Source organism: Megalops cyprinoides, chromosome 9 (genome assembly GCF_013368585.1).
Source record: "Megalops cyprinoides isolate fMegCyp1 chromosome 9, fMegCyp1.pri, whole genome shotgun sequence".
NCBI lineage: Eukaryota > Metazoa > Chordata > Actinopteri > Elopiformes > Megalopidae > Megalops > Megalops cyprinoides.
The window spans coordinates 12722525-12737840 of NC_050591.1; the positions used below are offsets into that span (position 1 = coordinate 12722525).

The window sequence follows — 15316 nt, forward strand, 5'->3', positions numbered from 1 at the left end:
TTCTAAAGCTAAGCTGAAGGTGAGGCTCACAGAGAAGGCTTGCAGAAGAAGGCCAGGAGCCATCAGCTTTTCCAGGGAATCCCACCAGAATACACTTAAGGACAGATTCTCATCGGAGTCCTATCAGAGAACAGTGGACCCAGATCAGCGCTTGCCTTCTACAATACTTCTGGATCACAGCGTTTTCACGGAGCTGCTATGGTTGAGGTTGTAACTTAAGGTCTGAGAACAAGCAACAAAACCCACCACAGTTTGACAATCAATCACTTTTCTGAGTCAAGAACAGTGTAATGTACAATGGCATATGCTGTTAACTAAACCAGGCAAAGACAATTCTAAGCAAATGCTTTTATTATTAAAATTCTGGAAATGATATTAAAGGTACAGTAACAAAGACAAATACCACATAAAAAAGACAAGTAGCAAACACAATCGAAACATCCTGAAACAAAATATTGCTGCAAATCTCATGTGAGCTTTTCAGTACATTTTCTCTGCTTTTTTTGACAATACAAGTGTCACATGACAACACAAAAGTGTGAAAACTGAAGAAAAGAATTTAAAAGAATTCAATCAGTGTGGTTAACATGGTCCATACAACCCCAAGAACACCAAGTGGAACTGTGTCCATGTTGATTTCCCATTTAAAATATTAAATGAAAGATGACCAGTATTTAGTCAAATAAAGTGTGAAGAGTACACACATACGTACATACAGTAATTGCATATTTGCCAGCAGGTAAGCACTGTTATTAAGAAGACAACATGAAGACAAGGTTACAATACAGCAGGGACATTAACAAACATAAACAGCAGTTGTTTCCTTTGGTTTTGCCAATTTCCACAAAACTTTCACAGTACTGGCAGTCCAAAATTTGAAAATAATACACATTTCCTGCTTTTCCCCCAAGAAACATGAAGACAAAACCAAAAAAGCCAAGAATTGAATAAAACAAAAAAGGGCATATAAAAAACTAATCTAAACATCTACTTTGTGACCTATTCTGATATTGAGTGAATTCATTCACAAATGTGCTGTGATTAAATCTCCACTGTGCATCCGTGCTGAAATGTAGGAGCCATATATTTACTATCACTATCACCACAATTGTTTCAATTGGCAGATATACTGAATTTGGGGATTACATGCGCACACACACACACACACACACACACACACACACAGGAAGAAAAAAAACTCAAGATGCAACACACTCACACACATTCACAAAAAAGTCATTCTGTTTTCAGAAACGCAATTTCAGTACGTTTTTCTAAACTGACGAAATAGCTTGAACATCAGCTTGGAAGCAGTGTATTCACTAGAAGGCATTCGGCTTTGTCAAGTGCAACTGAAAAAATGTCACAGGTTTCATCTGGCCTCATGCTTATCCTTACAAAAAGAAAAGTGTCACCAGCCATTTTAATTTCCTTTACTCCAAACTTCTTCATGGCAGCCAATTCAACTTTATTGCTTACCAAACAAAAGGTATCTCATCACTATAAAACTGCAATAAAAGCACCCTCACTGGGCCACTGCAGCTCCTGTGGGAGACCACAGTTAGCTCAGTTGTGGTCCCAGTACAATAGCCATAATAAGCTGTGTTCATTTTCTTTTTTTAAAAGCAGACCCAGAGCAAATTAGCAGATCCAAATCTCAAAAATAAATCCAGGAGCGGGAGTGGCCAAACAGACTGAACCTGCTTTTGCATACATCCTTTTGGATGACAATGTCTTCAGATATTAATAGTCAATGTTTCTTCCAGGCTGAGGGAATTGGCATCCACGAATTCTGAAAAATGACTAAATGTTGTATCACATCATTGCAGTGGAAGCCGGAGCTGATTCTGTTCAGCCACACCCACTCCCTGCTCAGGGCAGGGATGGGAACATTCAGTGACTTTGCGCCAAATGGCTACAGTAGCCCTTGAAAACACATCACACGCTAGTGCAACCGTGCAGCCTGCATGCAGACACAGCTGTGAGGGAAGTCCAAGAATAGGAGGTTCAGTAGAAGTGCACTTAAACATGATTAATGCATTATTACACTCTAGACACCCTTGAATCCTTGTATTCAACTATGCAAGACTGTAAAAATTGCATCTGTATAAGACAGCTGCAAAAAAAAACAAAAAAACAAACATAAAACATGTTCATCAAAAACACAGAATGATAGATTTGTCTTGCAACAAAATTAATAATCTGAAATATTATGTTATTAAAATCATTCTTATGCACCTCAGCTTTACTTTTCTGCAATGACTATTTTTATTTAATGAATAACAACATTTCTAATGACAGTATTTCTAATGGGTAAATTAGAACCTTTTTTCAGTGTTAATGTACTCCTGTATCTTTAAGATAAGGAAAAATAAAGGTTTATACACCCAAAGCTTCTTGCAACATTTAAATGCTGCAAACACATCCACCCACTGGTTTTTACCAAACAAGCTTTTGCCACTAAAGCTAAAACCAATGGCAGGTTTGCAAGGAAGGGCAGTAATTATTCTCCCTTTGGAGGTTTAAAAGCCCTTAAACAGTAGGGGTCAGAATACCACAATCATGGAGAGCTGAACTTCATGATCAGTTGGGAGACTTGAGTTTCGCCCTTACTTTTGAGAAAAGGTGACTTATTAAAACAGAGGGCAATTCATAAAAAAAAAAAAAAAACTGGCACTACACCCAGCCCAAATTCATCCAGGGGTATCATGGGAGTTCCACTCTTATTTCCATCTTCATGGAAAACATCACTGGCCAAAGCCCCCTGATCAATTATAAATCAGAAACTGGTCTCATTCATGCGGGGTTTTGGGCTAGTAGAGGTTGGGGAGGCGTGACCCTCAGAGGCGGAGCCAGCGGCAGCATCAGAAGGCGGGGCCTCAGGGGGCGGGGAGGCGCTGGGGTGCCGGGGGGAGGAGGAGGGCTGGGCACGACTGGGCGTGGCCGCTGCTGCAGGGGCAGGGCTGGGGGCGGGGCAAGGCGAGGGGTGCGGGGTTTTGCGCAGGGAGGAGGACGTGGCCGCGGCGGGGAAGAACGACGCGGCAGAGAAGGAGGAGGGGGTCCGCAGGCCCAGCCGTGCCTCCAGCTCGTTGCACACGGCCAGGCTGCGGCGCCCCGCGCCCGCGTCCACGTCCGAGCTCTTGGCCAGCTCCTGGCAGCGTTCCACGAAGCTGCCCCGCCTCGGGGGCGCGGCGCTGTCCTTGGCGTCGGGCGGGGACCGGCGCTCCGGGTGACCCCGGGCGGAGCGGGGGCTGCCCGTGCTGCTCAGGGAGGCCTGGCTGAGGCCCAGGTGCTGGGGGTGAAGGGACAGCCCTGCCATGCCCACGTCCCGGGGCTTGCTGAGAGGCACCGGCGGGGCCTGGCGGGGCAGGCTGCCCGTGAAGGGGCCCGCGCCCCTGGACCCCCGGGAGCTCTCACTCGACTGTGACTGCAGGCTAAGAGAGGAACAGACAGACACAGGCATTCGTTTCTCATGTATATTCACCATAAAAGTACAGGTACTAGCTTTAACTCTGCATTTAAATGTACTGAAATCACAGGTAAGTACTTGCATACTAAAATACCATTCTATTCTGCATACATAATGAACACACAGAAAGTGGAAGAATGCTCTCGATTAGATAGATAGACAGCAGCGTTGCATAGTGGTGAGGAGCAAGGCTCGTAACCAATAGGTTGCTGGTTCAATTCCCCATTGGGGCACTGCTGTTGTACCCTCGAGCAAGGTACTTAGCCAACAACTGCCTCAGTAAACATCCAGCTGTAATGTATATATTACATTGATGCAATATATATGTAATGCAAATGTATATAACTGTATCCAATGTAAGTCACTCTGGATAAGAGTGTCTGCTAAATAACAATGTAATGTCATGCATTATGTAATGAAGGAGAAGGCTGATTAAGGAGAAACTGTTCAGGTAGGTGCATTGCTTCCGGGGGAGTTGTGTGGCGGGGGAGGCGTGAAGGGGTACCTGCACGTAGACGCGCGAGGGGTGGAGGAGTGGGCGAAGGAGGCCGCAGGGCTCATGTCGGGGGTGCGGGTCAGCGCCAGGTCACACTGGTCCAGCAGCTGCAGCAGCTCCTCCACCGTGGGCCCACCCAGGGCTGCGGGACACAGACACAGGAACCAGAGAGACCAGCACAGAAGGGGTTAGAGCAGGGAGTACATCGCTCATTCACACCGCCCACGCCAGTCAACGGCAGAGCCCAAATGATGCCTCTCTGAGGTTACTGGGGTTGGCTACTTCCCAAAACGGTTACTAAATGCCAGCTTCCTACAACAGGAAAAAAAAGACTACAGAAACGATTTCATAATGAGTGAAATCTTTGCCCTCACTGGGCCTCTCCCTAAGAGGTATTCATGATATTGATGTAACTTTTCCTTCAACCTTTTGTACACATTCCCAGAAAAGTACATTACTCTAGTCCTACATTATTTAAACCACACAGTGCACAGTGAAAATGCTTCATCAATTCACGAGTGGACCACTGATTGATCTGTGCACTAAAAAGTGATGAAAGAACTGCACTAAAACCCCAAGAACTTTGCAGTCTCTAATTATCTTTTTATCAGCTTCAACAGATGCACCTTCTCCCCCTCTTCCTTTTCACAAATATTATATCCCCTTCATGCCTCATTATTTCCTTCAAATTTCTTTAGTTTTCAATATCCCATGCGAAGTGGAAAATTATTTCCACCAATTATTCAGAATTCTTTCCCCATTCCTCACCAGCACTTTACCGCTTTCTGAACAATTTTGATGGATTTTCGCTTTTATCTCGATTTTATTCAAATGAAACAATTTTGTAGCTACTGTTTGATACAGCTTCTGTGGGCCAAGTGATCTGCTAGCTAACTGACTTATTGAGAATAATTATCCTGGGAATTCATGCACTTCCTTGATGGAGCTTGGAGAAACATGGCTTCTCCACCCACCCTTGGCGTCCACCTTTCCTGCGATCTCCATGGCAGTGGTGAGGTCCCACATCTGGATGCTGCCGTTGCTGTGGCCGGTGAAGAGGTAGCGGCGTGGGCGGGAGCCGATGCGACTGGACCCCTCGCACTCGTGCACCATGAATGCAGTGATGGAGGTGCCATCCACTGAGCGCACTTCACACAGCCTGCCAGAGAGGGCGCCAGAGGAGAAACTGCTTTAAACCGCTTATACCAGACTGCATCAATAATCCAATGACTACACTTTATATAGCCATGTGTCTATGTTTTGAAAGATCACAACATTGCTTACACTGAGGTAAAACAACATAGCTTTGAAGAAGCTTGCAAAGTTTTCAGCAATTAGGAAATATTATGGCAGATATTAATTCATAACATATTTTCAATGAACAGTTATTATTGTAGAACAAATTTAATGCTATTAAGTATGAAGCAACTAAACAAATACTAAATAAAGTAACTAAATGAAAACAATATTCTGTACATCAATACAACTGCAAGAGGATCATAGCCATTTTCTCACCTTTTCCCATTGGAGGAGAGGCGCACATAGAGCTTGTCGGTATCTGGCACCACTCTCTGTATGAACACCTGTTGGTCATCCCTCTCCCCATAGGGCCCTGGTATGCAGACAGACCACACCTTACACTTTGTCATTGGCTATCTGTACCATTGCATTATGGGAATCACTCCAATTTAACATACCCAGAAATCACATCCACAAATCCACTGGACATGACCATATTCACTTTACTTACATTGTGCATTTTTGACTGGTGTTAGTGATTAAGACACAACATACAAGGAATTATCTTTTGAGTTAAAAGAATGAATATATTTCTATTATATTTATAATAATGAATATATTTAAGCAGACTCAAGCAGCAGTAGCTGCCAATTGATGCTGATGTTGTGATTTTCTTTTTAGTATATTGGGTAGTTGCTCAATTTTTTTAAAGAAAATTTGAGGCTCCTCTATATGACAGACAGGACTTTGGGCAACGGAAAATCCAAGTAACTTTGGTTAAAAGCTCCCTAAACAGACAGCTTACACTGTATAAAGATTTGGTCCTACTGAAAATCTAACTCTGGAGAATGTCTGTAAGACAGAGCTGACCTGATACTGGAAAAAAAAAAGAAAAAATGGAGGAGTATGAAAGCATCCTGTTGCAACTCGCTTCAGCTGGCACTAAAAAGCACTACTGTTCCCCATCAGGGAGGTCGCGCCGCGGCCACATTCTTCTGTCCCCGGCTCACCGATCTCCGTGCCAGCGCTGCAGCCCGCGTGGCCGTCGATGTCCTCCAGGGACAGGATCTTGAAGGAGTTCAGGGGGGTGGAGCCGGGCTGGGTGGAAATCATGCCCCGGAAACGGGTCACCGTCCAGGTGCGCACGTGGTTGTTGTCCGCGCAGACTGCAGACGCAAACGAGTGTTAGTCATCATCTGCAGACAGCCCGGGTGTCAGAGGCAACCTGCAATGCTTATGGCTCATGATGAGCATCGCATATGAACGTGAAAATGACCATAAGTACCAGGGAAATATTCAAAAGGGTATGACGTGCAATTCATGTGTTGGTGTTGGTGGGGTTAGTTAACAGGCAAGTTTTTACATTTATTCATTTCACAGACGCTTTTATCCAACGCAACTTACATGTGAGGCAGAGCACAACTCAAGATATTTTCTGAGGTGAGATGCTTTCATACTGAAGCTATTTCACTAGAATATGGGATGTATGACAATGGTTTCTTCTGCTTCCATGTGAATTTGTAACAATAAGGGCCAAGTTCCAACAAACTGGTTTCCCATCCTCATGAACAACTAGCTTACAGATCAGTGCAGTTTAATAAAATGGGAAGTGCTTTCACACTCGGACTACAATGCAAACACAGGAAAAAAAAAAAACCCTGATATATACTAGGATGTGGCAGAAACTGACCATGAAAATTACATGAATATGAATAATCCCACTGGTTGAAAGCAGAGTATTTCAATGTTTAAAAAGAGCACAGACCAGGTTGTTATCATCAGGGAGGGCTTCAGGTCAATATCAGGGAAGGTTCCAGGCTGCAGGAACTACCTGAGGTGAGGTGCTTCTCCGACAGCATGATCTTGGTGACAGGGCTACGGTGGACGGAGAAGGTCTGGAAGAGCTGGGGGCCGGAGCCCACGGTCTCAGGGTGCTGGACGATGACCCGCACGGTGCCCGAGCTGGTCCCATAGGCAATCTCGATCCAGTTCCCGCTGTCGCCTGGGGACACGTGCATTGCAGGGAATCAGAGGTGATCAGAGTGACTGCTTTGCCTCGCTGGGGTCCACGTGGTACAGCCCCTTTGTAGGAATCCCACTGGTTTGACACAATCATGCTCTCCTGACCAGTACATCTCACAAGTGGGATGTCTGATGTGTGCTTGTGTGAGAGTGAGATTTAGGTCATCAGAGGTAGCTGCTTTGTTTCTCATTGAATTTGCACAGAGCACATCAAGTCAACTAGAACACACCCGTATCTGCACAAATTTCCCCACTTTCAGCAGTTATTCACTGTCAAGTATGTTATACAAAACCCGATTAACTGATCAGGGTTTGTAGGACATGCTACAGTAACTGTGTAATGTGCATCAACTTTCTCCAACTGTGTCCACAAGGCCAGGTGTCCAGCTGGTACTTTATTCTGACTCTGAGGCTTCCCAATGAAATGAACATGAATTAGCTGAGCATATCCAATCTAATAAATAATTAAAAGTGTATTAGTTTAACCAAGGGTTTATGCAGTACAGGGTGATCCTATGAGAAAATAAAAAAAACAAAGAAAACGTGTGGTTGGATTTATGAATGAGTCTCATTTACGCAGTGCTTGGTATGTCTCAGGGGCCATTTTCCCCATGGTTACCTCAAAGTACTTATAAGCTTTTATTGACTTATTCAATGCTTTGTTTTTTTCAAGCACTAATTATCCTTAGAAGTCTTAAATGTTCATTTTAGAATAAACTACTCAATTTTGACAAAGAGCAACAAGAGAACCTTTAAAATTAAGTAGACACATTCTTGCTCTCCAGACTCCATTTGAAAATAATTTCCAAGTAATCACACAAATGTTTTAGTTTTTCCTGATTTAAATACTTTGTTCCTTTTTCTTTCTTCAAAACAGCTAAAATACCATAGCAATCAAGGAACAAATGGCCTCTACAACAGTAGGGTAGAGCTTGTTAAAAGTGGGGGAGTGAGGCATCCATACTTGTTTTGGGCGTGAGGTAGACACTGAGGGCAGTGATGGCATCTTCGCTGGGGTCGCGGTACAGCTCCGTCACCAAGAGGTCATTGTCCTTCATCCTTAAGGGGAACTTCTGGACATCTGGTGGAACCACAAACCACTCCTTCTCAATAACACAGTAAATGCAATCCTAGCAAGTTTGTTAGAATCATCAGGGCCCCTCACACTTCTTAACAGTTTTATTAAGACTGCCAACTTTGACCATCGATAAGCTGTTGTGACGACACAGCTACTTAGAAAGACATGTTCATTCAAGCTGCTGAAAAAGAAAGTAAACTTACAGCAGCACTGGCACACACACAGTAGCAAATCGGAATCGCAGCAGCAATGGTGCAACTATAGTGCCACTATGCAATCACTGTGGCAACAGTGCAACTAGAGTGGGAGTGTGTAATCATAGCAGCAATATGCAATACCAGTCAAAATGGGGCAAACTATAATTGAAAATTAAACAGCATGAATTCCATACTTTAAATGCTCCTAATGTACAGTTTTATTTATTAGCAGTTTTATTATAAATGTGGCAACTGACACATCCAGTGTTTCAGTGCTCGGCATGCCTAGGTTAGGATTCATGACAGAGGATGGTACACAGGGTGCTGAAATGTTCATTGCACAATCTGTTTACCATTCTTCTAGTTCACCTTTCTGCACAGTCAGTACCTGACTATAAAAGGACTGCTTTTATTCTTTCATTAAATGAATGACATATTTTACCTGATAATTTTTACTATGTTGAACAGTGTTACAGAACAATAACGGCCTTATGGAGCAATGAAACACATGAAGAAAAGCAAATAATCAAGGGCAATACAACTCATGACACACAACCACATAGACAACACAGAGCAATCTCATTCGTAGAGCCTTTTTGAAAGATGTAGAGTGAGTTCAAAACCCAGAATAAAATCCATGTACCCCAACACAACTTAAAAACTTCCATGGATCTTGTCTCCAGGCAAGAGGCACTACATGAGCACAAATTTGAAACATTTGCTTCTTCACTTACCGATATAATATATGGATCCATTATTACATCCAAGCAACAGGAAAGAGCCAGCTGTGTCATAGCTGTTTATGGGAACCACGTCTTGATTCTAGCAAAAGGTGGGGACAAGGGATGGACAACAGAAAGAACAAATCAGTTCAGTCTACCAAACACAAAACATTATACAATATATCCCGGCTGCAAGAGTAACCATAACCAAGCCTGATTTTGCAAGCCTGAGTAATAAATGTGCATCTAAGAGAGCCCATACATAAGTCATCCCATCTTTCAGTGTGTCTGAAACACAACCCTCCCAACCCACAACCAAGTTCCCTCCCCCTGCTACTAAAAATCTCACACTGGTGCCCTGGGTCTTCCTGGCCACAGGGGGAGCTGTGACAAAAGAACACGTACCTGCCAGTGTTTGGTCACAGCGTTCCACACACCCACTTTACCCGTGTGGCTGGTGGCGATCAGCTGATTTCCAACAAAGAAGAGAGCCTCCACAGGCACGTTCAGACTGAAGACACCTTGGAGAGACCACAACCACAGTCACACTCAAATGGCCTCACACATGAAAAAGGAGGACAACCTTGGTACAGTGATGGGAGACACTGACTCACTCATTATCACATTTATTAAACATTAATTAAACATTAATTAAATATTAATTATAAACAGGTACAATGTCAACTCACCGATTTCGCTGCCGTTTCCATCCGGGCAGATGGCCCAGAGTATAATCTCTGTACCGGAAGCCACTGCCACCATTTTGTCGTTGTCCCCCAGGGAGCCGCCCATCACCTTGGCGTTGAGTGCCACCCTGTCAATCACCCAGTCCAGGCGCGGGCTGGTGAACACCTGCTGCCAGCCGGACGACTCCTTCACCCTGGAGCCGGAACAGACAAAACAGCAGCGTTCTTCCAGGGCACTTCTCCACAACACTACAGCAGAAACCCACATATAATCCATCATGTTACCCATTCTAACAGTAATTAAAGTGAAGTATCTTGGTCAAAGGCAAAATAACACCCAACCGCTCTGTAGGCAAATGTCAATGATGTTCAATGCTCTTTGACATTTCTTTCTCCACAGCAGCCTGTTAGAGCCTCATGGCAATGACTGTGTTTTTCACCTGTAGCAGACCACAAACTGGGCATAGGCCACAGCGATCCAGTTGTGGTGTCCACATATGATGCGGACCATGCCCGGGTCGCCCACTTGCCCTGAGAATCAAAACACAAGTATTGCGTGTTAGTCACCACAGCAAATTCTCTGGTGATCTTCGAGTAAAACCTATGTTTGGGGTCACTGGAAGTCACAATCCAAAAGTACAGAATTTGACAGGGGCTTTCATGTGAGTTTATAGATGCGCCTATAGCTGTCCTCTCCTGACCTCACTCACCCTTTCTTTTTTTATGTAGCTGAGCCGAGTTTGTTTAGACTAAAGATAAATTGTTTAAGCCATAGTATTGTGAAACCATGAGGTCTCCCAGTGAGCAACTGACAAAAAAGCACCACACCTCATTTTTCTTGATAGGTTTTCCAAAACAAAACTAGTACTCTTTGTTTCCGCAATCTTCAACAAGAGCAAACGCATGCGAGTGCATCCATTCCCAGCAGAAGCAATAATAAAGGAGTGTTGTATGGATCATGTAATCGTTACATATACCACCACACAAAGTACAGGGCTTAAAAAGGGACACGCTGTGCACACCTGGACAGCCTGGAGAAAAAACCATCTTACCCGTGGGCCTCTCCTCCACTAGCACTTTGCCTAGTATGCCAGCATTGCCGAGGTTGGGTGGCATGGTGTTGCTGCGTCTCACTGGCACCCTTTCCGTAGGGCCTGGACGGCCGCTCATGAACTGTGGCCCTGCCACGCTGTGCCGGTTCCTCTTCTTCGCCGGGTACACTGTCATGCCACAACAGGTGATTAAAAATGAAGAACATGTCCATCTGAAGCAATTACGCCACGCGTTTGCTCTCAGCGCAAACCATAACAGAGTCACAGCGTGTGACTTTTATAACGGTGTGCGATGTAATTCATAATGAACACAACTCCTCAGCAAAAATCTGCTACTTTTATCTTTGCAAACATGAATCCAGACAAGCTTCAGGGATTGTTCATTCGCTCACCATCCCTGCGCAATGACTCTCCCTTCATGCGTGCAAAACAGCTGGCTAGGCAGCTTTCCCATACAAGGCTTTGTTTGGTGGCTTACCTGGAGGTGGGAGGTACCCGTTGAAGAGGACAGTCCCGCAGGAGGAGCGGTCAAGCTCATCACAGAGCTGCAGCTTCCGAACTGAGGAGAAGAGGAACATGCATACTGAGCCTCAAACCAACTTAAGGGTACCGCTCAGGCCGGCCCTAACCCCCCATTTCCCTGTCAAGGGGCAGCTTGGGTTGGATGCAAATCCATAAATCTTTAAAACAAAAGGCTGCAAAGGCACATTCTGGGAAAGTGTGAGATGCCACACGGCTCTCAGAACAACCACTCCCCAAATGCAACGCAGGATTTTACTGTATTTCAAACCCTTGAAATGCAAGGCATACACAACCCAACTCCCACCCTCTAGAGCTCCCCCTCTCCTTCCCCAGTCTCGTATTCACACCCTCACACCTGTCGACAACAGAACGGCCCATTTTTCTTCTTGATGCCATACCTAATGGAGTGATTCCATAGAACTCAGCTTCATGCATCAGTAAGTGCACATTGACTGACCTGTTCGGGAAGATAAGGTTGGCAGTGTCATAAACTGTCCATGGATGAGGTTAAACACCATGACTGAGGTTCTACCACTTAAAAACAGAGCTCAGTGGGTAATCAGTGAACAGGAACTGACCGCCAAAGGCAATTTAATCACAGTCTTGCAAGAGCCTCCTGACCGCTGCTCAATTATACCAGAATGAAAACAATGCACAACCGTAATAGATCAAGAGGAGTTTGTTTCATATGAGACCACAAACTATGACCAGATTGTTCAGAAACAAGCGAAAGTATGCAGATTACAATACACGAATGGAATCTGTCTTGTGCTGTGCCAGCACAGAGAAAATGAGGAAGAAATACTTCCCATTGCATTGTGTAAGGAAACAATGTAGCATTTGTACCTGGGGTGCAATTCTTTGGTGCGAAGAAAGTTGAGGATCGGCGCAAAGAGAGATGGGTCCCGATCAATAAAAATCTGAGGAAGACAAAGACAGTAGTAAATTGGGTATGCTGTCCGTGTGAAACAGTTACAATACCATCGCACAAAAAATCATTCACATTTTGTCAACTGGCAGACAGACTTATACAAAGCAACCTAATATGTACAAGTCCAAAGTGCATCTAATAATGTTGCAAGAACAACAGAACATACATAACACAACTGACCACATCTTGACATGGGTGACATGTCCCTCTGTGGTGTCCCTCGCACAGTGCTGTTATTAGTAGTGCTAAAGAAACATACATTCTCAAAAATTCATAGGAGCATTACAGAAGTAAATATGTACAGTGCATAGTGCAATGGTAAATATCAAAGTAAACTATACAAAATCTACAATCACCAAATGATACTGTCACGATTTAATTTTTTTTTAAGTCAGGATTTAATTGCTTACCGCTCCTGTTTCATCTTTCAGTGTAGATATCCGACCACTCAGAAGACTGAAGTCAAAAATAAAAGAAACCCTCAATGAAAGTAGTATTACAGTTTATCACTAGGAATACCATAAAATATGTGCTTGTATCTACTGACTCCACATAAAGCCGTCCCAATTTGTACCTTACAGCTCTCAGATACTCATAATTACATGAAAGATAGTAGATGATGTTTACAAGTAAACTGCACAGGAAACCAGATTAATTCGCCACTTGGTTTCACTATATGTAAAAAAGAATAATGATAACCATACCAACCTTGAGAAAAAAGAATCAGGGACCCACGTCAGAGTCTGCCTTGATGTGCTGAACCTGATTAATACATGATCATGTTAATCTTACAAACTTTTATATGACACCATTTCGTATTACATGTATTTTTCACACAACAATAAATCTAACGTGTCTTTACACGACATCTTTGGTACAAGGTTACCAAGAAAGCTTACTGAGCTTGTAATGTAACGTGAAACACTGGAGAATTAAAATGTCATCAAAATTTTCAAAACTCGATTGCACAAATTACACTTTCTATCTTTCAAAGCGTTAATCAGAACAGTAAGAAGAGTAATGAAAACATATTGAAATTAAGGGACTTAATGTCCACACACCATTCATCGATGTAAAAATTTTTCTATTGAATTTCCAAAGGAAACAACTAGCTCCACGTTAAGCTTACCTGTAAAGGGCAGCCAAACAGAACAATAACTAGCTTGCTGACAACCGATAACACTTGATCTGATATTTGTCCAGAAATGCAGCCGTATTGAGAAACCAAACTGTAAAGTGAACTTTACGAGCACTATAACGAGTCACCTGGCTAGGTAGATTACATCAAAGTAGTTAAGTTAGTCAGCAACTAGCTAACTACATCAAACCCTACAGAAACTAGCTAGTGAGCAATATTATAAAACAAAGGAGACACAGTAACTACCAAGCACACAAAGGTAACCAGCTCGCTAGCTAAATAGATAGATTCGTCTAGATATCACACAAGTATGAATACCAGCTTGCTATATAGTTTGCAGGGGTACTACAAAACACAGTCAGATAGCCAGCGAACTTCTTTCTTTTACCTTTTTCCTCCCACGTTTAGGTGAATAATTTCTCCTGTTCTAGGTAGGTTAGCCATGCCTTAAGCCCTGATCATTATCCTCACATGTATAGCTAAATACTTCTGTAATCAATATCAACGTTAATCGGAAGAGTGTCCAAACAGAACACTTTTCCTGTGCCGTGCATACTCAGTATTTCAGTAGGAAACTCGTTACTTCCTGAAACACTTTAAATCGCTTCCTTCTCGCTCGTCGATGATTGGTACACTGGCAACTGTTTTCGGCAATCTCATTGGTGCGCAGAGCTGTCTATCAATATAAGCCTTCCATTTCCTGGCGTCTGGTGGATTCGTCCGTGACTACTAGAGCTGTCTGGCTACATGATCGCAGGGTGTGGGTTTTGGGGCGGGTAACATGTAGCTGACTAGCTAGCTTCTAGTGGTAAGGTTTGTCGAATTCAACAGAATACGACAATAGTAAGGCAGTCGGTTGCTGTCCTGAAGGGTTTAAATTCTCACGTTGCTGGGGACAATACAACGCGAGAGTTCACTTGGGATCAGTGACACACCGTTAGCATCCCTGAGAATAAAGGGTGGAGTGACTGAAGCACTGATAAAGCTGATAGGGAAAGAGAAAACAATCTGCGACGATTTTAAAAAATCACGGAATTACATTGTTTTTTGAAGATTAAGTAACATTACAATACAGATTTATATTTTTACTGCCATATTGATACATGCATTACATATAAACATTTCTTGTTTTTGCCTTTTTACATATAGGTTTATAAAGTATAGATTTATTCGAATCATCAAACATATTTTTATGTCCCAATTTATATTTAACAACCCGAATATAAGGAATCTGAAGGCACTCTAGATGAAAAATAACATGAAAAACTCTTTTTGTTGCCCTTTATTGCCACTGTTTCTCTTTTCTCCTAGAGAGGGCAACTCCAAAGAGGGATGTAAAATAAAGACTGGGATAAAATTCAAACTTTGCTACAAAATACTTTTTGTTCTTCCTGTTAATGCCAGTGTTGCTGGCTTGTATTTTTAGCTGTTTTTTTTTTTTTTTTTTAAATCAGGTCATCGATGAACAAACTGAAAAAATCTGGTGTAATGTATTAGTGAGTGCAGTCTATGATAAGGGGTCTGATGTAGGGGGCTGGGATGCATTTCATTAGCCCAGCTATCCAATTAGATCAAAGCATACAATAGCTGATGACAAATTGGTAAGCTTGAAAGGCAACCTCTTGCCCTTCCACAGACTGACAGAGGAGCAGCAGCCTTCACATAGGAAAGGTAAGCCCACCTTCTCTTTGGATGGCACTATGTGTACAGAATTCATTTAACCTGTTCTATCTGAAAACAAACTAAACTTCTTATTCATGACAT

The 15316-nt window shown here is 43.1% G+C and overlaps 1 protein-coding gene across 2 annotated transcripts; it reads right to left on the bottom strand.

The window, feature by feature from the left end:
* Positions 1–2192: 2192 nt before the first annotated feature.
* On the bottom strand, positions 2193–14106 carry shkbp1 (SH3KBP1 binding protein 1). 2 transcript variants are annotated; one of them, XM_036536801.1, is made up of 18 exons: positions 13941–14106; positions 13123–13176; positions 12825–12870; positions 12330–12403; positions 11882–11940; positions 11440–11520; positions 10962–11129; positions 10350–10440; positions 9913–10103; positions 9629–9744; positions 9236–9323; positions 8191–8307; positions 7036–7206; positions 6215–6370; positions 5481–5577; positions 4940–5124; positions 3975–4107; positions 2193–3434 (listed from the first exon to the last, which is right to left on the bottom strand). In XM_036536801.1, the coding sequence occupies exons 1-18, from the start codon at positions 13994–13996 to the stop codon at positions 2780–2782; spliced, it is 2538 nt and encodes an 845-aa protein (XP_036392694.1). In that variant the 5' UTR covers positions 13997–14106; the 3' UTR covers positions 2193–2779. The 2 variants fall into 2 exon arrangements, with proteins under 2 accessions (XP_036392694.1, XP_036392695.1); XM_036536802.1 differs by lacking the exon at positions 13941–14106 and adding an exon at positions 12595–12659 and having other exon boundaries at positions 13123–13140.
* Between the last annotated feature and the right edge of the window lie 1210 nt (positions 14107–15316).